This window comes from Pezoporus occidentalis, unplaced genomic scaffold, assembly GCF_034315485.1.
Source record: "Pezoporus occidentalis ecotype Australia unplaced genomic scaffold, CSIRO_AGI_Poc_V1 ctg52, whole genome shotgun sequence".
In the NCBI taxonomy this organism is placed as follows: domain Eukaryota; kingdom Metazoa; phylum Chordata; class Aves; order Psittaciformes; family Psittacidae; genus Pezoporus; species Pezoporus occidentalis.
Window position 1 is genome coordinate 1,467,649 of NW_026915858.1, and position 24,887 is coordinate 1,492,535.

Consider the following 24,887-nt stretch of genomic DNA (forward strand, 5'->3'; position numbering starts at 1 on the left):
AGGGAGGCTTACAGTGATGTGGGTGTTGAAGAAATTTTCTAGCTGTTTTATTTTCCCATCTTTAAATGCAACAGTCAGGACCAGAGAGAGTCTCCTACACTTTATGTGAGCATGATAAGCAGGTTGTATTTTATTACTTTAAGTCAAAGTTAATCCATTGCAGCTTGTGTTCACACTGGCAATGAAATGACAGCAGGAGTAAGGTGAGAGTAAGTGATAATCTCTTGGCATTTGACACTTAAAATGAATGTGTGCTTGGGAAGTTCTGACTCATTAATTCTTTTTCCAGTCAGTCGTGTGGCTTAGCAATGCACTTCAGTACTGTGATGGATTTTAGATTAAGCAAACAATACAGAATAACAAACACTTTATTGTTTGATGGGAAGGGAAGTTTTCATTTGTTTGACATATTTGTGTCAAAATGTATATGAAAAACTTGCAAGTTTGCTTTTTCACTGTCACTTACATCATATAGCAATCTTAAGGACACAGAATGCCGAGCCACATTCTTTTTAGGAAATCTTTCTCCAGGACTTTGCTGCACAAAAGAACATAGACACTGAAAAATGCCATTTTAAAGTGGAGCAGAATTGGGAAGCACCCACTTTTGTGGAAAGGCACTTCAGATGTTGTGAGACTGTAACTACAATGGTGAGATACTATAAAGTATTTTATGGACTTTGGAGTAAACATAGAGACTACATCACCTGAAGCCCTGGAATGCATAAGGAAAAGCCAAATCAACACTAATCACTGAAAACATACTCTTTAAGGCAAACAGAAACATGTTCTGAAGAAAAACAAGGAACATACATCCGTTTTAATTCCCTCCTGTGGATGTTATTACAAGAAGCAACTTATTTCGCTGATATTACCATACCCTGCAATTTAAGATGAATGAACTATCATCAATCCATATAATAGTTATTGCAATATGGAGAAAACTGCACTATGTTTAAAAGGAAACTAATATGAAATCTCAACAACCAGGGTATATTTTTCATTGGTTAGATTTCATCAGGTTTGCATTGTCCCAAAACATTGAAAATGTCTTTCTTGTATAAAAAAGTATATTAAAAGTGACTGGCATTTAATCCATCAAGATCACTCTCCTTGAAATGGCACAGCAGATGTCTGGGCAATATTACTTCTCACAAAAATGATTGCTAATCAATGTATGTACATGTGTGGTTTGCTTCACCCACTCAGCTAAATAAAGTTCAACAGCAAACTGAACCCCATGGAATGTCAAGCTTTTTCTGAGGTTTTAGCCCAGCAATAGCACACACATTAAAAAACTACACCCACAGCAACATTTTGAGTTTATATAAAAATATTTCTTATCCTGTTGAAATGTAACAGGTTCGTAAAGATATATTTCTGTCTTTAGAAGAGGTGTCTCTTTGCCATTAGCTGTTATAACTTACAATACTGTCCTTTAGATATGAAAAATTGAAACTGTGGTTTGGGTAAATTTGTTTCTTGAACGTGACATTCCATTTTTCATCAGTATCAGTGCTAGGAAAAACAAGCAGTCAAGAACAGAGGAAGTTGAAGTCTACTAGTCTACTCTGTTCTACCTCCATGAGCTTTGTCTCCCTTGGAATTTTTGTGTGACATCTCTGGCTGCAGTTTTTATTGATTGTGTAGCAGTTGACTGCTATTTGAATTATGCCTTCTTGGTGAGGCTATCTGGGTGTAATGGAGACTGTAGGTTACATTGCATATTCTTACATGCAATGGCTGAAGATTTGGTAGTAATAGCTGTGTAGGTACCACATTTCTGTGTGCATCTGTGTACGCTTACAATCTAAAATAATATTTTCTTGCTTTTAGTCTATGTTCCTCCATTTTTTTTAATTTGTATTATGATGTCCTGGTTTCAGATGGGATGCAGTTGATTTTCTTCCTGGTAGCTGGTACAGTGCTGTGTTTTCGCTTTAGTCAGAGAACAACACTGATAACACACTGATGGTTTAGTTGTTGTTGAGTAGTGCTTACTCTAAGTCAAGGACTTTTTAGTCCCTCATGCTCTGCCAGTGAGGAAAGGAACAAGAAGCTGGGAGGGAGCAGAAACAGGACAGCTGACCTGAACTGGCCAAAGGGATATTCCATACCATAGAATGTCATGCCCAGGATATACACTTCCTGGGGACAGGCTGGGCATGGGTCAGTGGGTGATGAGCATAATTTGTGTTTTTTGGGTTTTATCCCTCTCTCACCTTTTCCTTTTATTATTATTGTTATCTTTGATTTTTTTTATTATTATTTTACTTTATTTCAATCACTAAACTGTTCTTATCTCAACACACGTGTTTTACCTTATATTTTTTTCCAATTCTTACTTGCCATTCTTCTATATGAAATGTGCTGCTTTACATGAAAATCCCCTAACTGCACATGCAGGAATAGCTGGGGGATGCAGAAGCTGTCTGAATTGAACTCCTAGGCATTTAGACACTAGGACTAGTCTGCTGCTGGCTACATTTTTCTTTTCAGGCATATGGCTTTGTTTTCTAAATCCTTCTGTTTTACTTCATTGGCTTCTTAAAGTATTTATTTTTCAGTCTGATTTTAGCAAATTGAGGTGTATATCAAAGTGTTGCCTTTTTTGTGTCTGTAGGACACTGGACAACTTCTTGCCTGGAGATTAGAAACCTCCTGAGATCTGAGTTTTCTTTCACTGCAGAAGTCTGACTGGTGCTGCACAGACAGCAGCAGCATTAGTCCTCTACCAGTCTGCTGTGAGGCAGGGTTACAATTTTGTGGACATTATTCAAGTTACTATTTTGTGGATGTTGTTCACCTGTTTGAGCTGTATTTCATTTATAAGTTAATGATAATGCTTTGGTTATGCAGTTGCCCCATTGTCAGGTGATACCAATGAAGAAAATATTAGACTTCTGAGTGAAAGTCTTTGTTATGAGGGGTCTTTTTCTTTAAATAAAGCTCACATTCCCAGGTGTGAGCAACAGGGGGTCTTAGGTTGGTATTAAAAGGGTATATTTGTGCATTTATATTTATGCAATGCTGGCATACGTTCTGGATCAACAGCCATAAAAAAATGAAAAATAATTGTCTGTTAGGTGATGGAAAAAACAGAAGATGTGACAAACTTGTATGTCCTGTTGATGGCTAAAAGGACAGAGAAATACCTCATCATTGAGCTAATGTAGATTTATCCCATCTGAATGAGTTTGCCAGAAGTGAAAGTTAAACCTGCCTTCATCTCCATACATAACTGAAGAAGAGATATAGGCTTTTAATTGGGAACGATTCAGATCTTAACCTTAGTTGGCTTCTGGAGAAGGCCAGGTCAGTCTGTCAGTTTTTTGCATAGAGAACCAGCATTTACTGTATACTTGCATATATGACTCAATGGTCAGTGTGAGAAATATGAGCTCTTGCTCTTACTGTAACCAAGCTTGCCAGGATTATACGCTGCTCTGGCAGGAGCTTCAAAATAATTTCTAATTCAATTGTCGCCATACTTTTTTTCTGCTCCTTGTTCCACCTCTGGTTAACCCACCTAGATTCGTAATATAATTCAGGTTAAGAGGGACCTCTAGAGGATTTAAGAAAGCTGGAGAGGGGCTTTTTTACAAGGGCATATAGTGATAGGACAAGGGAAAATGGTTTAAAAGTGAAAGAGATTTATATTAGATGTATGGAAAAAGTTCTGTACTGTGAGAATGCTGAGACATTGGAACAGACTGCCCAGAGAAGTTGTGGATGCCAAATACCTTGAAGTATTCAAGGCCAGTTTGGATGGGCTTTGAGCAACCCAGGCTAGTGGAAGGTGTCCCTGACTGTGGCTTGGGGGATGGAACAAGATGAGTTTTAATGTCCCTTCCAACCTATCCATTCTACAAATCCAGTCCAATGCCTTGCTCAAGGCAGAGTCAACTGTAAGGTTACATGACTTTATCCATTCAGGTCTTGAAACCCTCCAAAGGATGCAGATTGTATACCTTCTCTGGGAAGCCTCTTCTGCTGTTTGGCAGAAGTCAGAACTACCCCTGATTTAGTTTATTACCATTGGGGTTTGTTGGGTTTTTTTGTGGGTTTTTTTTTTTTGGTGTTTTTTTTTCTCTCAATTGCTATGAAACTCCATAAGGACATAAAGACCTTGGCTCCCTCATTCCCTCATTTAGTAATCTCCTTTAGGCAACAAAAAGATGCCCAGCTCCCCCAGCCTCTCTGTCACATTTTCCAGCCCCAGCCATCTTGGTGAACTTCCATGGGACTCACTCAAATTTGTTGATGTCTTTCTTACATAGAAATTGACACATTATTCCCATATTAGTCCAGATGTAGTCTAAAAATTGCTGGGTAAAGGAAAATAAAGTGAGCTCCTTGTGCTCTTGAAAAATATTACAGTCCAGAATCCAGTAAGAACATGAAACAAATTTGGAGCCTGTTTAGTTTCTGCTAAATATGACGAGAAAGCGCACTCAACTGTGTCAGAGCTCCCTGGCATGTCCTGTCACGCTTATTTGAGAAATCCTTTCTCTAAAACATGACAGCACATTTTTTTCCTTTATTTATCTCTCATTTCACACAGATGTATAATACCTGCAAAAAAAAAAAACAAAACAAAAAAAAAACAAAAAAAAACACCCACAAAGGTTTTGGAATTGGCAATTGGCAATATGTGTCAGTGTGGAGAGCAAAGAAAAACTTAATAAAATTAAAAGGTAGACAAATCGACCCGAAATGAACAGAATCTCAGCAACCAATTCACTACAGAAATTTTACTCAAAATTTCTGATCTAAGAAATAATAGAATTTAGGGGCTTGAAATACATGGGTAACAACGATACAGACTTACATTAATTAGGATGAAGTTCAAATGGGGATTTGCAGATATCTCAAGCACAAGGAACAAAGCAACACCTTGCTCTGTCAGGGAGATTACTTGTGGACTTGCAACTAGGAGAAGGCTTGTTAACAAGAGAGTGATATTTTATAGCAGGCCAGAGATGTGCTGCTGGAGAAGATGGGTTGGATTTTCTTAGACAATTGTTCTGCTGGAATGACAGGAGCCAGTTTGCTAAACACAGAGATCACTTTAGTAGGCTTGTGTGCTCTCAGTTAAGTACTGTCTAGATCTCCTTTCTCATTCCTTTCACATGTTGCTGGCTTTGGGTTAACTTAAAAATTGTCCCACTCTACCTCCTGTATCTCCTGCATCAGTGGATGTCTCAGGTGAGCAAAAGGGTGAAAGAGGGAATTTTCTGAGATGCTCATGAAGTATGGGTAAGTAAATAAGCCTGTGTTTCCTTCTCATATTCAAAATAATAGTGGGTGAAGCATAAGTGAATTCCTCTTTCTGTGTCTATTAGCAAGGGCACACATCTCAGGACTCATATGTCTTTCTGTATGATGCTACAACTGCTGGTCAGATATTACAGTAATGTTTTAAACAGGCAGGACAAGACAGATCTGTGTTACAGCATCCCTTTGCCATTGGTGAAAGCCAAATTACAGGTAATAAGAACAAATAAGCTTTTTGTAGAGGCTGAATGAGAGTCTGTTAATGTCGTGGCTCTGTAATATATTTTCCGTAGTGCACACATTCATCCTTACTGATTCTGCATACTTTCTGGATTCATGGTGAATTCATATTTAGATCAAAGATCGCTCATTTCTTTGGCAGATCTTCCTGTTTCTTTCTTCTCTTAGTCTTTTTCTTCCTCACCTTTCCCACCTTCCCCTTACTCCCTTTGTGTCCAATATAGCCTTTTTATTGATATTTCCTTTTCTCACTGCTGCAGCAGCATTGTCCTTTCTAGCACCAGCTCCTGTAACTGGTGGCTTTGAAACTCAGAATATTTGAGAAACCCTTGTGATTCTTTCCAGGGCTCATATTTGAAAATTAGGAAGAGTCAGTGGATGTGGGCTAATAGCAGGTTATGCTAGGAAATTTTTAATGTTACAGCAGAAATTGCTGTGCAGCTATTTCAGGGATACGTACTTGAGTTGTTACATGGTTGGTAAAGAAATATGATAAAGAGATAGTAGGACTTCAATATTGCAGCAAGAGCATGACTCTACTGCTGTTCTTTTCTTGCAACATTGTATTCTTGTCAGCTAAATAATGACAATACTGAGTAAGAGACTTTGAGGACTGATACCAGACAGTGATTCACTTAAAATACAAGAGCACATATAAACCTGACTCTTATGTTTTACGGCTTTATTCATTAAATTTAATTGAATTCACTCTCTATGTATCCAATTCTGGAGTCATCACTACAAGAGACATGTGCATGCACTGGAGAGAGTTCAGCAGAGGACCATGAAGTCCGTTTAGGGTCTGGAGCATCTTTCCTATTAGAAAAGATGCTGTTCAGTCTGGAGAAGAGAAGGGTTAGGGGGAAGTTCACCTATGTGTATAGATACCTGGTGGGATAGTGTAAAGAAAATGGAACTAGGCTCTTTTCAGAGTGACAGGACCAGAGTCAATGGGCACAAACCGAAACGCTATAGGCTCCCTCTGAATATCAGGGAACACTTTTTTACTGTGTGGGTAACTAAGCATTGACACAGTTTGCCCAGAGAGAAAAAAGTAAAACGATGTCTAGGTATGTTCCTGGTTCTAGGTGTCCCTGCTTGAGCATGGGGATTGGATCAGGTGATCTCCAAACTCAGCCATTCTGTGATCCTTTGTTATTTTCACAGTAATGAGGAACTTTTACGGAAATCTCTATCCTTTACTGCAGTTCTGGTAAAGCTAATGAGGAAGATATCGTGTTATTGTAATCAACTCTTTTAACATTATGTAATCTTAAACTGTTCTGAGGAAGAAAAGCACGCTGCACCATCAGGGTGAAAATGATAGCTGTTTTCCGCTTCAGAACAAGTGAGTGAACATTGCTGTTGCTACCTGCTAATGCTGATATAAGTCGTGAATCTGCGGCTACACATGAGACATCTAATAACCATTTGTGAAGGAGAGTAAAGGGCGTTTTTTAGTTGCATCTTTATATTACACAGAAAAGGACGGCACTTTCATGATGTCAGGACCTTGACTGAGAGTCAAGTGGTTATCTGCAGCTGATAAGATGAATCTGAACAAGAAAACTAAACTGATGAAAAGAAGGGGCTTTGTTTGGTGGCTTTTTTTTTAATTTATCTTTCTTTTGTTCTTCAAACAGTGGAAGCTCTACATTTGGGAACACTGATGGCAGCACATGGTTATTTCTTTCCAATCTCAGACCATGTTCTAACACTAAAAGATGATGGCACCTTTTATCGATTCCAGGTAAGTGTTTTCAACACATTCTTAATTTATGCAAATGAAGGCTTATATTAAAGGCTTTATACAAAAGTTCATAGCAAGTTTTAACGTACTTTGTCTCTTGTGTAACCTAGTAAATAGTGGCAGTTCAAACAAAGTAGTATTGAGGTACTGTGTATTCTTCAAACAATTGCAGACACATTTCTACATTGATCTCTCAGTCTCATTGCATACAAAAAAAAACCCATACAGATGCTTCAGAACAAGTTGGAAAGTTATATATGTATGCCTATACCTACACATATTACTCAGGTACCTACATAGTTGTATTTTATCATGCTAGATTTCAAACTATGGGCTTGGGGACCAGGACTGTTGCTTTTCTGATAATGAATACCAGTCTAGAAATTTGCAGAGAAATGCCACCTTTGGCTTGAAGCAAATACCCTTGTACAGCATCTGATTATGTATTCTACAGAAGCAATTAACTTTGCTTGCCATGTATCACCACTGGCAATAGTGGCTGCATTTTGTATTGCTCTTCCTATTAGGTGGCCCAACAGCTGCTCCAAGATCTTCCTTAGAGATTTGTTGTTTTGAAATGAGATGATGATTATCGCTATGAAACTGATGATATGAAATACCATAGTGATCCTGCCATGTTAGTTTTGTGTTAAATACTAACAGAAAAATATCTGGTACAACAAAATCCATTGTCTTCAAGATATTTACATCTATGCTTTGTCTTAAACATTGTTCAAGCAAGAAGCTATCAAGAATATAAATAACTGAGATTGTGGTCTTTAAAATGCAGATAAAACCTGATATATTGGAGACCAATCATAGTCTCAACCATTGTATTACATTAATTGCTGTGCAATACTTTCATCAGTATTTTGGCTTGAGTTCCACAGACCCATATAAGAAAGGTTCATAATATTTGGTCTAAAACAAAATCTTAGAGTGAATATAATTAATTATGTATAGCACAGTGTGTCAAGAAAGAGAATGATAATTTCATATGTGCATACAGTATTATCATACTTTCATATGTAGATTCTGTGGGTCAGACAATACCAAAACCCTGTCCTTCAGCGAGACCATAAGTTACATGTGTATGTGGGGAACACAAAGAGCAGTCACTCCAAGCCTCCTTGCCCAGATTCACGCTTATGTTTGATCTTGGAGAGAGAATTTGAAGGAAAATATTTCCTTCTCATGATGCTTCAGTCCCATCAATGTTCAGTATTAAAGAGGAGAGGGATGGCACATAGGTGAAGGGACTTACTGCTGAGGGAAGGGCACTGATGTGATGAGGTAACTAAAAAGTGTAAAGAATTCATGGACTGGTTGAGGCTCCAGTTCTTGGTTTTCTCTGCATAAGTAGTGGCCAGAAGGAGAAAATATCTGAGGACTTCATTTTGTAAAGAATGGGGCTTATTTATGGGAGTGTTGGTCATCAAATTCTGAACAGCTTCTGGACTGCTTCTCTCTTAAACGTGTGAAATTAGCACATCTGCTAGCATGAAAATTTGACTGAAGGAAAGTATAGATTAGAATTAGCTGCACTGTGAACAACTAAGAGTACTGCAGCTACCCTGCTGTGGGCTTTCCTCAGAGATGTCTACAGCCTGCATGTTTAGACATGAAGTTTCAGTGAGGGTTAGTTATTAGAATTATGTCAGTTGATTTACATAAGTTAAGGATTTGGCACCTATTTGACATAAGCATAAGAATAAGGTAATTTCCTCAAGTGTTACTCAGTATATATGCACAGTATTTTGTTTGTTTGCTGCTTTGTGGTACTTTTTGCATTGCTATTCCTATGTTACAATTTTTGCTGTTAATGTATGGCATGAGAAAAAATTCATAGTGGCGTCATACTGTTAACTGGAGTTGTAACAGCAAAAGTTATAACTTCACATTCCCCACCAAAATAAGGCTAATATAAAATCTGCTGCTAAAGCTGCTAAATTGGAAGATGAAGACAACATACTCAATGAGGAGGGAAGTTTGACTGCAAATGCATGAATTTTGAACTAGAATAGTTGTTTGGGTGCTTTGGAAATAGGACCCCCTGAGTATTGGACAAGATTCACAAATTTCTGGATATTTTAATAAAAAGAGTAAGTCTTGCACTTGCCAGCACTGAAAAGTTCAGAAGCCTTCCCTGCAGAGTAATCTCTCTCTTCAGTACAAAGGTCTAACCTACAAAAAACAGGCTATCTACAATAATGTTCTCCATGCACTTCATTTTTTGTTTTCCAAAGGGTGACACATTCCCCCATGACGGTAGAATTAATTTAATTTGTTTTAAACAACCTTGTGTTGTATACAAATAGCTAAAAGCAATGGAGATTGTGCTTCATTTATGCAAATACCCTTTTACAGGAAAAATTATACTTTTTCAGTTATTCCTCGTGCCATCAGGAGGGCTGTAAAGCCGTAGTTCTATTGGCTTTTTTAAATAATAGCTCCTTAAAAATAATAATAAAAAAAATCCAGATCATTCTTTGACCTACTTAGGTGTAGTTAGGTTAGTTTCTGTGATAACAATTTAATTCAAGGGGGATGGATCTAAATATTAATTGCCTTACAGAGGAAACTTCCTAGTAGTCTCAACAAGGCAAATCAGAAAATTCAGGGGCAGTGATACTTTCTGAGCCATCTTGAACAGCTGCATTGTGTTTTTGTGGTAATTTAAGCCAGGGACCAAGGAAGAAGCTGAATAGTTGCTAACCACCCTCCCCTACCTCAGAGCAAGTTGCTTTAGAAAACAGATCTTCCTAGGGTTTGGGATTACTCATTAAGACCTTTCATCTGAGTCCACATCAGTGCTAATAAGTCCTGGCAAGAAATGCCTGACTGGCCCTTTTAGCTTGTAAACTTATATAATAGTCTCCCAGGGAAAGTTATGCTTTTTTTTTCAAGTTGCACATGCATTCTGAGTGTCTCAATGTTCATAGTGAAAAAATAATGTTTCCTAATATCTTTTGTCTTTAAGGAAGCTCCTAGGATCCTTGACGCTAATGATAATGACACTCCTATTTTTCTATAAGACTAATTTGTGATTTAATGTAAATTAATTTTTCAGAGATGAAGTTTAGGTTCTGCTGTTGTTCTACAACTTTTAAGATGGAAGGTATAAATACCTGAGAGAAAACGTGAAAATGGGAACATTTTCTTGTGAAAGTATGAATCTGGTGAAGATAGCAACAAAAATCTCAGCAAGATGAAGATTTCACCTGTGATGTCTTTTGTTCTATCACTTGAAACACTTTCTTGACACATTTAACTTCTCCAGCCATGTTTACCTGTGGCTACATTGGGAACAAAAATATGTAGCAATCATTGTAAGGATCTTGGCATATCTTTGCTGCAGAAGAGTGTAGACCATGAAGTGTTTTGGATCCTTGTGTCTCAGGTGGAATTACATTGCTTCCCACATCTCTCTGAGTCAGCTTTGCTTGGCTGGGTACCTCTTGGCTCAGTCCTGGCCCAGCCTCCGGCCATTCTGAATCCTGAGGCTGTGGCTGAACATCACAGCTCTCTAGCCACTCTCCACAGCATTTCTGGATAATCTGCTATGCCTTGAGGGAAGAAATTTACTGGGAGCCAGATTTTAGAAATAAAGGAGAAGCAGGTATCTTATGCAGCATTTGGCAGATTTTCTGTGGCAGTTGCAGGTGCAAGGACTAATTCATTGTCTCTTCAGCTCAGGCTCATCATGAAAGGATCTGTTTAGGTTTCAAAGAGGCAAAACAATTTCAAATCCCTGTGCTGACTACCCTATCTGTGTCCTTTTTCCTTTTTAAACTCCTTACTCAGGCATGCTTTCTCCCTCACTGCTTTCTGTGCTCATCCCCTTTCCAGGTTAGAAAAGAGGAGTCATGGAGCCAAAATCTTTATTGTTTCAAAATTCCTCATCTACTTTTTTTTTAATAATTCCGAGGTAACTGTGGAGCACTACTTGCTGTCATCCTTCCTCCATGGGCTTGACAGTGCTAGAACAGTGATCTTACCCTTTTCTTTTACCAGGAAATCATTTGAGCCAACTGCAGTGAATGTAAAACTGAATGCGCATGAATTCTGCCATCCATCATGCAAGGCATTACTTTTTTTTTAGCAGACTTGGTTTCTGCTGTTTATAAAGACTCCCTGGTGCCTGTGAAAAGAATAGCAGTAATATGCAAAGGAAGGTTTATGAGTGATTTGAATATTCCTACTTCATCCCAGTAATTAGATTTTAAAAGATTTCGCAGATTGAAGCAGCTTCAGAAACAACAATTCTTTTCTTATTACTATCAACAAGGGGTAGCTGAAAGATGCTTATGATTTCCATCCTTAGTAATACAGTTTAATGCATTGAAATTAGTCATGTTTTATAAAAGCTGATGGGTAACACTGATTTTTATAAGTGGCTCTTTCATTAGCTCAGATATTATTATTGATTAATTTTTATGGTAGGGCCAAAGCAGATCTATTTGTTTTATCACAGGATTACCCACGATGCATAGCAGCTTCTGCTGCCAATTTGTTTAGTGGAGAATATGTACTATATTACAGGATTTTGTTTCATATGACTTTATTAATAGGAGGATTATGGATTTCTGTGGTTAGGTTTACCTAATTATATTAGTCTGTAATGTGAAAGAGCCAGTATGTGTTTGTGTGCAAAACCATTTTTTCCATCAGTAGCATAAAGATCCTTGTAGCAGCCTGTTTTTTTCTGAATGCTTAAATGGCTCTAGAGTTGCATGTACAGTGCTAGGTAAGCATTATTTCTCCAGCTGTTGACTTGTGCTTATTCAAATTACAGATACAATTAAACAAAGTGCCTTCAAAGTTACTGATAAAAACTGGCAGCATTATTTCTGCCTGGGCTCATAAACAGTGCTTGACTTTGCCCAAACCATTCTACCACCCACCTTCCTGCCGGCTATCAGTGGGACATCATGGCAAAATGACAAATGTTCCTTGTTTAATACTTGTTCATGACAAACTGCTTCACACTTCCTTCTGAGGAAAGGTAAAATTATTAAGTACAAGATTTCCTTCAGGTTTTCTATATTTCACAAAAAAAAAAAAAAAAACCTTGATATTTCATAATCTTCTCTTTGAAAATGGTAGTGTAGAGGTACATGATGTTATATCACATCCATAACTCTCGGGGGGGGGAAAGTCTCCACTTTGTATGGTTTCTACAATATGAAACAAAGCGCACAGAGTGTATAATATTTGTGCTATAGGAATATGGGATATTGCAAGGGATGTTAGAATTCATCTACAGTGTACTTGGGATATGCAAGTTGTAACAAATAGTTAAGCCAAGCTTTTTTTTTTTTTTGCATAGTCCAGGTATAGAGAAGGTAATTTAAGTGGCCAGAGCCTCTTTGCATTGCTGTGGAAGATTTTAATAGATCAGATGAGAGCTGGAAGCTTTCTTCATTGCACACACCTCCTATTCTCATTCCTGACCTCATTCTGTGCTAACAGGGGTCTTCTTATTGGACTCTTTTAACTTACTAATGTTTTCTTGTTGAATGAGGCAAATCTTTCCCCCGTCTTCATGGATAACGTCTCTAGCAAGTTCTTCTAAAGGATTGTTAAATATCTAGACTATAAAACTGTGTGGAGACTTTTAAAACAGAAGTGGAAAGATGTAAACTTTGCACATATGTAGTCACATGTTATGTGGTAGAACTATTTGAAGGATGAAGTAAAGACTCCAGCTGTGGGAAAATCAGGGTTTTGGAGTCAAAGGTTCCAGGGGTTTATGTCTGAGATCTTGTGCAAGCTCAGTGTTAACTTGCTTGGTGCAGAGTCTGGGACAAAAAAATCTCTGCACAAGTAAGAGCCTGTGAGGCGTTGCAGCTGGGAGCAGTGGGGATTCACTCAGAGCAAACCCCAGAAGAATGAAGACAGGCAAGGGACTTTCCAGTGCACTTGAGGGATGCCTGAATGGGGGACCTTGATACACCTTTCCCTCAAAATTTAACATATCCTTCTAATAATGTAATTGTACTATTGTGGGAACCTTGTGACGAGGTTTCTCCCTGGGTCTCTTTTTCTGCCATGAGTAACATTACTTGAGATTTACTTTTGTTGCTATATTTTGTTAAAGGGTTTTCCTGTTTACCCAGTGTGCATGGGACATGGTGAGGTAGATTAAGACCAGAACTTTGTTAATACCAAACAATTAAACAAGAAAATGTGGAACACACCTTTGGGAAAGCATCAGTCATTTTAACTACACACAAGTTTATTGTTGTTGTTGGTTTTTTTTTCATACAATCACAGCATTGCAAAAATCCTTTAATCATATTCCATTTTCAGTGTCTAGGATTTTTTAAAGATTTTTCTTGATTTTTTTTTTTTTTTAAAACCGGCTTTTTGCTTAAGTTTTTATTCTATCCCTTACCACTATTTTTTTGTGCCTGGTTTTAGAATTGTCCTTGTCTCTACACCCACTAATGCCATTTCCTGCTTTGAAAATGAATAATAGTTATCTACTCTTTGAATACAACTTTATCAGCACCTGTAGCTGCTTTTGAGCACATATCTTCCAGTGATACCATAATTATAGAATTATAGAATGGTTGGAGTTGGAAAGCACCTTAAGATCATCTAGTTCCAACCCCCTTGCCATGGGCAGGGACACCTCACACTAGACCGTGTTGCCCAAGGCTCTGTCCAACTTAGCTTGAACATCACCAGGGATGGAGCAGTTGCCACTTCTTTGAGCAACCTGTTCCAGTGCCTCACTACCCTCACAGTAAAGAACTTCTTCCTTGTATCTAACCTGAACTTCCCCTGTTTAAACTTAAAACCATTGCTCCTTGTCCTATCACTAAAGTCCCTGATGCTTTATTTACTGGTTCTTTACTTACTGGTTCCTTACCTACTAGACAGAAAGTACTGTAGAACTTTGCCTTGGTCAAAATACATAGCATCTACTGTTTATTTCTCATCTGGCAGGGGCTTTACACTGTCAATGACCTAATATGTTTTTGAAAAATCAAAATTTTAGTAACCTTTAGCTTTTAAGGATTCAGAAATAGATAGTTTATTACAGTTGTTCAATCTAGACATCTAGAAAGATTAGAAGACAGAAAATTTTGTCTTTTTCCCTTTTCTAGAAATGGTAGACCTTCCCTTGCTGTAGTCTCCTGCGGCCTTATGAGATTATTTTTTTTTAATGACTGCCATATTTCAAAGGTTCCTGAAATTAATATTTTTACATGTGTAGCTTGCCCTTCAGGTAACTTGCACCCCTTTAAACATCATGCAGATAATCCAATACTTTTGATAACTTTTGACAGTTATATGCTAGGGACTACAGAGAGAGGAGAAAGAGAAGTACCAGAGCAAAGTTGCATCATGATATTTCCATATATATAACTTACATATATATAACTTACAGCGCTGAGAGACCAGAAGTCATTCCTTAGGCTGGTGAGGCTTTTTAGTTTTCTACAAATAAGCACAGTTTACCCATGTGAAAACACAGTAATTCCTTAAGCATTCTGTGTTGAATTTCAGTAGGCCTCTGACCTGAATTGTCTGACCCCATATAAATGTTTCTTTTCCTGTTTTCTGTCCTGTACTTTGCCCTGTAGTCTTACCTTCATGTCCAAATTAATTTTGGGCATGTTTGCAGAGCTGATTGCAGGCAGGCTTGAACTTTGTTTCCACTGGGAGCCAGCTGGCTGGTGGCCAGCTCCAGTGCTTGAGCTGATGAGCTGTATTTCTCAGCAGGTCCCATTAAATGCATCCAAGCACCATGCAGGCAGGGTCTCGGCTTGTAGTTCAAACACAGCTTGTGCCTACCTGGTTCAGAGAATCAGCAAGGAGAGCTCAGGCCTGTGCATTATTCCCTGGGGAGGAGGACTTTTATCTGAGCAGTCTCCCTCTTTCTGGAGACTCAAACAAGGAAGGCATTTAATAATCTTCTGTACTTATCCATACCAACTGTCATTTGAACCCCTTTCTGATATTGTAATGTTTGCATTTTGCTGGGATTTCTGTTTTGACCACCCTTATAACACATTATTGAAGCCTTTTGTTACAACTTATCATCTGCTTTGCTAACTAAACCTTATGGTCTAACTTTTCAGGGTTTATCTCCCTGATGCAGGTAGGCTTAGACTCCTTCTTAGTACCATGCACATTAATTTGTGCTTTTGGCATGATCTTTGTTACATGTTTAGTTGGTTTGAGATTACCAGTAGGCGATTACACTGGCCTGTCACTCCACTTCGTCTCTAAAGGTACTTGGACATTTAGCACAGTCTCTTTCAATAACTGCCATCTGCCATTTCTTTGTCTCTTGGTATACTTTCCTCAGAGACCTTGCTTGCCTTTTCTCTGAGCCTGCTGGCCCTTATGCTGCTGTACTCTTCTTTGCAGAATACCAGTCTCATCCTGCAGTTTCACTTCCAAGTACTACACAGCTGCAAAGTCTTGGTTATGTATTCTGTAAAGGGACAAAATCTATTTTATCTGTTCCCTCAAAAGTGTTGTTCAGCTTAAGAAGCAAAAAGTGTCCTTGGTGCATTTTCACACTTCTCAGCATTGGTCTGAACTGAGTCCCTCTGTTAGAATCGGTTCTTGCCACCGGAACACACCTTTTCATCCTTCAGAAAAGCCTTGGCCACGTTGTCCCCTAGTGAGCTAAAGTGACATTTCACGACCTTAAAGATCCCGTCCCCCTTCCCATATTCTGTTTAGTGCCCACACTCCCTTTGCCACTGATGTGTAAGTCCCAGTAAAAAGTTTAATGTTATTTTAACTAAATACTGAATCCAGTAACATCAGATGTACCCTTGATTGTTATGATGTCTTTGATTGCCTCTCAGAACTATTTACTGCAGTATTCTTGCTGGCTGGGAGTAACTTTTCCTTTATGTATGAAACAACAGGCTTATTCGTGCATCATAAACATATAGGTGTGAATATATAGTATTTCCTCATAGTTTCTGTGAAATGAATGCCCAAAGCAGTTGTGGAATTTGCTTAGAATCAGAAGACGGAATTTATTTTTTTAATCTTTGCTGGGATAGGAGTACATGTAATTTGTCAAGTGTATATATGTAATTTGTCTAAGTGTGTATGAGGAGGCTGAATATGGAATTTGCAGCAAGTATACCCATAATTGAAAGAATATCTGTCTCTCTACTTCCAAAATGGTTCTTCCCCTGTACCTTTCTCCAGACGTTCTTCACCATAACTGCTACTTTCCTGTGAATAAAACCTCAGCCCCAGCCACTTTCAGCTCAGGAGCTGCCTGAGCGGATATGGTTTATATGTATTTAGTAACCCTCACTGCATCTTTAGGGGTTTCTCCTTTTTACTTATACTGGTCACTTTGATTTCAGTGGCACCGCAAAGGAATAGTTCATAGGAGATTCATTCATTGCTGCTTCAAAGAACAAATTAATTTATGAGGAACACATCCTTTAAAGTTAACTTGTTTTGTTTTTTTTTTACCCTTTAACTCATCTTGGGTGCTACATAAATAGCAAGTTCTAAATTGCTCCTGTTAAAGTTGATGGGTCATTGTTACAAGAGAGAGAGGTTTCTCACAACATGCATTTAACCTGAGTAGGTGTGAATGTATCACCCTTTGCCCCTGTTGCTTTCCAGATTAACATTAAAAAGGTTTGAGGGAAGTGGGCAGCAAGAGAGGTTTCCATTTTTGCATCTGGGAGATCTTGGAGAAAAAAAACAGTAAGAAACAGAGTGAAGCAGAAATTTTTCCTAAGAGAAGCACCTGTGTTTTGAAATACCACCCAGACCGGTCCACGAATTTAATGAGATTGATTCAGCTGCTCAAATAAGATATAATTATCTGTCTATGCATGTATGTATATAAATATGTATGAATGTGTTATGTATAAAACACTATAATCCTTTATGTTTGATTAAAAACTTGCCATTTTAGAAAATAAGTTATTTGAGTGAAAAATGTCTGTATGGTCTTATATTCTTCATTTGGTAGAAGCGAATTATTTTAACAATACAGTACAGTTTTAATAAGCATAATGTTCAACTACTTATCAATACCTTTATCGGTTTTCCATTTTAAATGTCACATTTTATATCATGGTTGGTAAAAAATTAGAAAAAAAACAACTTCAACAGATGCAAAGAACTTTGACAACTTTGTGAAAAGAGGTTGTATTTAGTGGCCTTTTTTAAAACAAATCGAAACAAATAGCTCCTAGGAAAGAATATTGACTATTAATATATACTAATGAAACCTCTCCAAAATCAAGAACTGAATGTACCCCAAAATATCTTCTGTCTTTTCACTTTCTAGAACTGATTCTTCAGGACATGTAGGAGGTGTTTTGCTAGAGAAGATGAAAAAGACAAGCTTGCTACCTAACCTTGTGGCTTTTGTTCCCTTAATTTTAAGAATACAAAGAACACTTTGTTCTTTTTCAATGTTATTCTGACACTAGTGCAATAAACAAGCATACAAAAGTAATTTTCTGTTTTGGTGCATATTTCAAAATTGCCAAATTAACAATATAATAGATCTACTAGAAATGTAAATTGACTCTGAAAACCAGTATCAATCCAAGGACTGTATAATACTTGCATTGTCTAACTTGAGTTCCCTACTTTTTTGTTTTGTCTATAGACACCCTATTTTTGGCCATCAAATTGTTGGGAGCCGGAAAACACAGACTATGGTCAGTGTAGAAACCTTTCCTATTTCTCTCGGGAATTATGTATTATATGAATGAAGACATCATTGCAGTCTGTCTTGTTTAATCATCCCACTGTTAAAAACATAATTATATGTCATGTAATTCCTGTACAAGAATTGCTGATGTTGAAATGAATGTCATGTTACATTTTTTAAAGTTTATTAAAAGTTTGTTGAAGTCAAACTTGGAGTTGATTTGAGGGGAAAAGAAACAAAAAAGCCTCAAAAGTCCTCAAAACCTGCCTTGCCATTTACATCTGTTTGCTCCAGGAAGTGTAATTATTTACAGTAACAAAGTCTCAGTAAAGCAGAGGACACTTTACTGATGGTTGTGCAATAGGTATTTTCAAATTCAGACTCAAAGATATGCCTAGCTTAGATATCTTACATCTGATACAAACTGTGTAGAAAATTATTTATTATGGAAACTAGTATGGTTCTAATATTAGCTATATTAGAAAACACCTTGTTTATTTGTCTGTTTCTTGGGGTTTTAATCATAAATTAAACGCTATAATTACTGATGTGTGCTTAGGAAAATCTGGACATAAGAGTAAAGTATTACAAAAAACCTCAGAAAATAATTATAACAAAATTAGGTGCTGCTCCACACCAAATAGTGATATAATTTTTAAAGGAAATGGCTTATCTATGAACAGTCTCCTGTTCATTCTAATCTAGACCGTAAGTACACAGCTCATCTGAAGACCAGGTCACTTATTTAGATAACTAAGCATGTACATGATAGTTTACCTGTTTAAAAACTCAAACTTTGAAAGTCTCTATTTAAAGCTTTTTTGAAATTTAGGTATGTGTTCACTTGTAATATGGATTTATTCTCAGCCCTTGGGAGCTGAAAACTGCAGGGATGGATGGTTCCAATAGACGCTTCCTTCCTGCAGTGGACAGAGTTTAATTTCAGATACATTGCTAAACAAAACAATTTCAAGTTGAGACTCTCAGCAGAGCTGAGTGCATTCAATGTAGAGTTTGAAAACAGTGACAGTTTCCTCATCTTATAGAAGGAGGAAAATGTTAATCTTTCTTTATGACACTGAAATTTGGAGATGTCCAGCAAATTGTTATTGAAAGCTAGAGAGGAAGGGTAATCCATACCACATCTGAGTGATTAGCCACTCTATATGAGGAAATTAGTCTCTGAAGGAGAAATGCTTGATTTACCACTTATTACAGTGTTTTTCCTTTCCTTGAAACTGTTACTTGCTTTTCTCAGAGGGGCACTTCAGTATACTCTCCTAATATGTTAAAGATCAGAAAGTAATTTACTATGGTTTTAAGTGACATTAAGTTGTTCAGCTGTAATATGTGTTACATTACCAGGGGATTTTAAGAAATAACTATATGCTTAAAAGGTCTGAGCTTGAGATCAGGCTGGGAAAGTTTCAATTAATATCCTTTAAACTAAATTAGGAGAGATTAACTTTCTAGTCACAGCTGATGGCTGGACTGGAATTACACACCTTAGTCAGTAAATAGAAATCTTATACAATCTGTCCAGTTTTTTTTGCATACCAGAAATGCAGAATTAAATTTAGGATCAGTTTCTTCATCATGCAGGAAGGTGCCTTTGTTGGCAGTAAACATACTCATTTGAGAGCTTTTAAGATTTAAATATAAGTGGAAAAATATGTTGCAATTGGTGAAGTTAAGCTTTCCTGTTGCAGAGGGTTGAAGGAAAGGAGAGCCCTAACCCTGCCATCTCATTGCTCCTTCTGAGTCATGAGCCAAAGGTGCAAGCCTGTAAGAAACCCACCCGCAGTTCTGCCATGCAACAGGGGCAAAGCACTAGATCTACCTAAGGTGCCTGTGTGCCATTTGAATTGACTAATGCCAGAGCATTCACAGGAAAATAATTTTTTGAGACAACTTCTCAATACTTTTCTTATTAGGTTAGCATCTTCCCCACCCCAGAACTTAACATTTGTGTTGTGACCTGAGGATTTTTTCCTGATGCCTTTTCATGAGTATAAAGAGAGGGCAGATAAGGGGAGAACTGAATACAGCTGCTTGTGCAAATGGTGGCATAACTGGTGTAAACAGTATTCATCAGAGGAATACAGACAAATCAAGCAGATAATATTCAAGAATCCAATCTAAAGTAGGATTGAAAAAACTTAAGGATATTACATTTCACATCAAATACACTCCAAAGAGGTTCTGCAGGCTTCAGAGTAATTCTGTTACTTCCTAGAAAACAAATAGAATTTGTGTTCTTATAGATATGCAAATTCATTTCATACTTGTCATGTATTATGGTGTTCTGCAGTGCTTCCATTTTCATGGTCTTGTCCCGAACAAGCTTGAAACTACATCTCCTAAAATTAATGGCTGCCGCAGGCAATAGGAGTCTCTCAAGGCCAGCAAAAAGGAGGCTTTCTCTGTAATTTCCCTGTATCAAAGTTATTAACAAAGCAAACCACTTTCTTTGGCATTGACCTGATTTTACAAATCTTAACAAATACACTACAATTTCATTTTAATTTAAAAACTGCTCCCAACCATTACTCAGCCATAGGTGGGCTACTGTCCAGAATGTAGCATACTGCTGGAAAAATAATGAATTTTAAACTCGAACTTAAATGAGATTGAGGTATTGCCAGAGTTAAGTCAGAAAGAAATAATCTTTATATCTTTGTATAGCATGTTACTATCTTTTCTAAACTGTAATTTCTTGTTCCACATGAGCTTGCAATGTCAAATATTTTCATTAAAAGAGATGTCTCTGTAGAAAATGTGACCAAAAGAGAAAACAAGAGTCTTCCAGAATGTCAAGAAGCTGCATGCCCATTCTCATAATAAAGCTATGTCTTGGTGGCAAAAAAAGGGCTTGAATTAATTTATTGTATGTCAAAGTGAAAAACTGTAACTTTTGGGTTTGATTATAACCATCAAAGTATTGACCATCTGATCATTCTGAGGTTACTAAGAAGCTGTTACTTTTCACTAAGTGCTGAAAACATCCCTCCCTTTTTCTTGAAAATCATGCTTTAAGAGACCTCAAGAGAGATGCCTCAAATTCCAAACAATTTTTTTAAAGGCAGTTTCTGAGGTTCCATCTGTTGAAGATATCCTTTTTAATGCCAAATGTCTTGGAGTCCACCCATGCAAGACATGCTGTTTTCTATAGAATCCCATTGCTTTCAGTAGGATTTTATTAATGAAGTCTGCATATTTATAATAATTATTTATAATAATTGATAATAATAATGCCAGTGTAATTCAAACCACTTTGCATTTTCTCTGAGTTAAGTCATGTTCCTGAATTATGATTTGGTTTTGTGACAAACAGAATTTGATCCCAGTTCAGAAAACTGGCTCTGGAAATGAATGCAGCTAGTGGCTGAGCATAATGTACCTGTAATCATCTCTTTTCTTACAGATGTACTTTTGTAACTGTAGATTTTTTTTTTCTGGCAGATCAAAAGTAGTTCATGTCATTAAGAATTATTTACCTATGGAGACTTATTAAGCCCGTTGCCTCTCAGAAAGGAGAAATATAACGCCAAACATGAATTTCTTATTCCATATGCATTTGGCCTCAGTTCTCATGGGACTTGTCAGGTTCTCTTGGAAGTTTAGTGGCTTACAGCTGTTGCAAATTTGAGAAATTCAATTTCTTACTGTTCTCTTTTTTTGAATGAGATAAGAAAGGTTAGGGAAAAATTCAATTCACAAAAAAAGCAATTGTTTTTGTGTTTGGAAAGTTCAAGCTTAGAGCCTAAGTAAACAAATGAACATAGTTGTGGCAATATTGGAGGCTTATAAGAATTTCAGACATATAAGACATGGAGAAGAATCAGTAACTTTTACTTGTTTTCTGTAGTCCACTTATGTTGATTTTTAGGTTCAGAAGTGTCTGTAACAGAGACCTTTTCTTACAGTTAACTGTGTATTAAAAGAAGTATGTTCAAAGGAGATACAGAATAAACTTTTGAAAGTGCCACAGTCACTCACAGTGTTAAGGAGGTTTGGACTGATACTAGAAGGCAACAGTCAACTGCTTCTACATAATCATAAGAGGATAATGCACTTTCAGCCTTGTAACTTTATGTGTGTGCATTTCTCCCAAATGAATTAAAAATGGAGGAGGATTGCAGGATCTTGGTAAGTTATGGAGAGCACAGTAAATAACTGATAATGAAACACAAGTTAAGGGCACATGTCCATGTGATCTGTAAATGAGACTGTTTTTCTGTATAGTCAAAGCAAAATGTTAAATCATGCTGCTGTGAAGAAGGGCTGTTTTCAGTAGCCTTCCAGGTAAAGTTATGTGCTGTAAAGACAGTTTTCTAGGGAATTAGAGCAACTACGAGGACAAAAAATAAAAAACAAGCAAAAAAACAGAAAAAAAAAAAAAGACTTAATTGCTGCCTTTAAAAGTGTAAGTTATCTGTCTGGGTAATGCTGCTTGGAAGTTTCTGTGGCAGTTCTATATATATTCATGGCTGTTATCCAGTCTGAGTTACAGTAAAATAAGGAAACCATCTACTTTTGTTATGTGAAAGTTGTTGTCTCATAGCTGTTTTTCTTCTGCATTTTTAGGAAAGCAAAAGTGTCCTTTTATTATTTATTTCTTTTTTATAATTAGCTAATAAGTCAGTCTGTACAAAGCTGCCTTCCTACTGCTCCTGTATTCCTATCGTTTAAGAGTAAATTGACAGTGTTCAGCCTCTGCTGCTCTGTTCTGACCATGAGCCATCACACCTGTCTCATCCTCCTCTCCTCTGCCAAACTTGCAGTCATGTTAAAGAGTGCATAGTGCACAAAAAGTAATTGCAGTCGTGTATCATGTTTTTCACATATTGAAAATTTTCATATATTTTTCTCTCTAGAGTTTGTTGTCTGCTTGTTTTATGTGCCTAGCTTCAAACCTCTCTATAAAAATCTGGTTAGTTCAGGAATTTTCTCTCTCATTTGTCTTGCTGCACCCTCTCCCATGGAGTGAGTAACTGTACTGAGGATGCATTATATAATTTCTTTGTCCAAATGCTCAGGCAAGATTTCCTTGGCAACAGCTTATTAGTAAGCGATTTGTGCTTCAGAAATATTAAGCCCTATTGCTTACCTGAAATCTGCTTGAAAACTGCATGTGCTCAGCTTCTCTGGAAATCAATCCATAAATATGGATTTGACTCAGTAGCTTGAGTCAAAACTGGTGGCAGAGTAGTATTTTCTTTTATACAAATTGCCAGATATTAATAAAAACATGTTTGTTAAAATTTATGCCACGAGAATGAGGAGAAATTTGCTAATCTAGTGTAAATAGTTTCTGTAGAGTTCTGCAGTTCTATAATCTTAAATCTCTTAAATCTTGATGCCCAGTCCCATTTTTATAACAGCTAGTGTCAGCTGTGAATGTCAGCAGTGAAAAACTCCTGTAAGCAAACTCTTAGGTCCTTAATAGAGATCCTTCCTTTAAGGACCTGTCTTAAAGTGTCTCAAAATTTGCTGGATTTGTAGGTGTAGTGAGAAACAGACTCTTCTACCAGACTCAAGTAATGTACTAGTTCGTTGCTAAGATTGGGTTGTGAGTCCTTAAGTGAGTGATTTTGAGAAAATACATATACAGAATCTACTGAATCTTGATGGTGGGACTAAGTGAGGAGTAGGAGTCTGTCACCGAGAATAGTCCCTCAGGATAATGTGGCCAGGGCCAGTGCTTGCTATGCACAGAATTTAATCTGGGCAGAACCTAATCAAATGATCTTTAGGAAAGGAACTTGGCATTTAGCAGAGAGATGGAAGAGGTGACCTACAAGATTTTTTTCCACTCTGAATTCATATCACATGATATTTCTCTGCAGAGCTACATAATTCACTCATTAGGAGCAATCTCTGTCATATAAACAATGGAAAGAAAGTCTCACTTCAACAAGCATGTCCTGACTTTTTTTCTGATCCTTGCTAATTCTGACGTTGACAAACCACAGTAGCAAGGGCTCTGTAAGCAGAAGGCATTTCCTGAAAATGCACTCCAGTCAGCTCACCATTTCAGTTTTGTACTTACCTGATTTTTTTTTTTCCATGAATGTGTAACTTATATCCATAATATGTAATGCATGGAAAATGTGTTTGGCCAATGCATTTGTATGCACACAAATGAAAAGATAACTGACACACGTACATATTTTCTTCAGCATTATTTTAAAATCATTAATAATCTGTATCTAGGTCCCCTATAAATAGGGATAAAAAATTTTATTAATAAGTTCTGAGATTTAGAAACATAATTCATAAATTTCAGAATTGCTTTCAAATTGCCTTGTTGAGTAAACTAAATAGGTTTGTCTGTTTCATTATCAATATGGAAATTAGACCTTTTAGGCCACGAAAGGAACAATGACAACAAATGCTTTTTTCTGTAGTCATGTGCTGTCTTGCCACTGATAGCCCTTTGTAATTTGCAATTACCACTAGGTAATTGCCTGCTTTGTCCAGTAATGGCCACCTTCTGATGCCATCCCTGTAGGTAGTTTTTGCACTTTAAAAGAAAATACTCTCTGTCTTCTCACATCCTCAGCTTTGCCTTGAATTGCTCATCCCCTAAGTGGTTTCTATGCAAAGTCAGTGTGTTTGGATTTGTTACACCTCCTCTTAGAAGCGTTTTAGCAAGTGCATTTGAGTCCCCCTTAAATCTGAGAGTCTGAAGAGGAGGTAGGAATTATTTTTTTTTTATGCCAGAGCAGGGTGTTAAAATCTTGAATGCAAATTGAAAACTTAATAATAACAACAAGAAGTATTAAATAATTCAATGGATGTGATTTTAAATTAGATTTGACAACAGGACATTATTTATCTGATCCTAGAGTTTATGTAGCTTGGGTGACCTCTCTTCCACACCTCTTTTTGTCACCCTGCAGGACTTTCTGAGGCCAGCCTCATCTGGGGACTTTTGAGTGTTGAAAA

At 37.2% G+C, this 24,887-nt stretch overlaps 1 protein-coding gene across 9 annotated transcripts in view; it reads left to right on the forward strand.

Moving 5' to 3' along the window:
- RGS7 (regulator of G protein signaling 7) overlaps positions 1 to 24,887 on the forward strand; it is a 275,987-nt gene that overhangs the window by 186,547 nt on the left and 64,553 nt on the right. For 8 of the 9 annotated variants that reach the window (XR_009968236.1, XR_009968237.1, XR_009968238.1 and 5 more), the window contains 2 exons: positions 7,161 to 7,267; positions 17,892 to 17,943. Coding sequence is in view for 6 of the 9 variants with exons in the window: in XM_062637376.1 (XP_062493360.1) it covers positions 7,161 to 7,267; positions 17,892 to 17,943 (159 nt within the window). In the remaining 3 variants the exon portion in view is untranslated. The remainder of the gene's footprint in view (positions 1 to 7,160; positions 7,268 to 17,891; positions 17,944 to 24,887) is intronic. The other variant, XM_062637372.1, reaches the window with a different exon arrangement.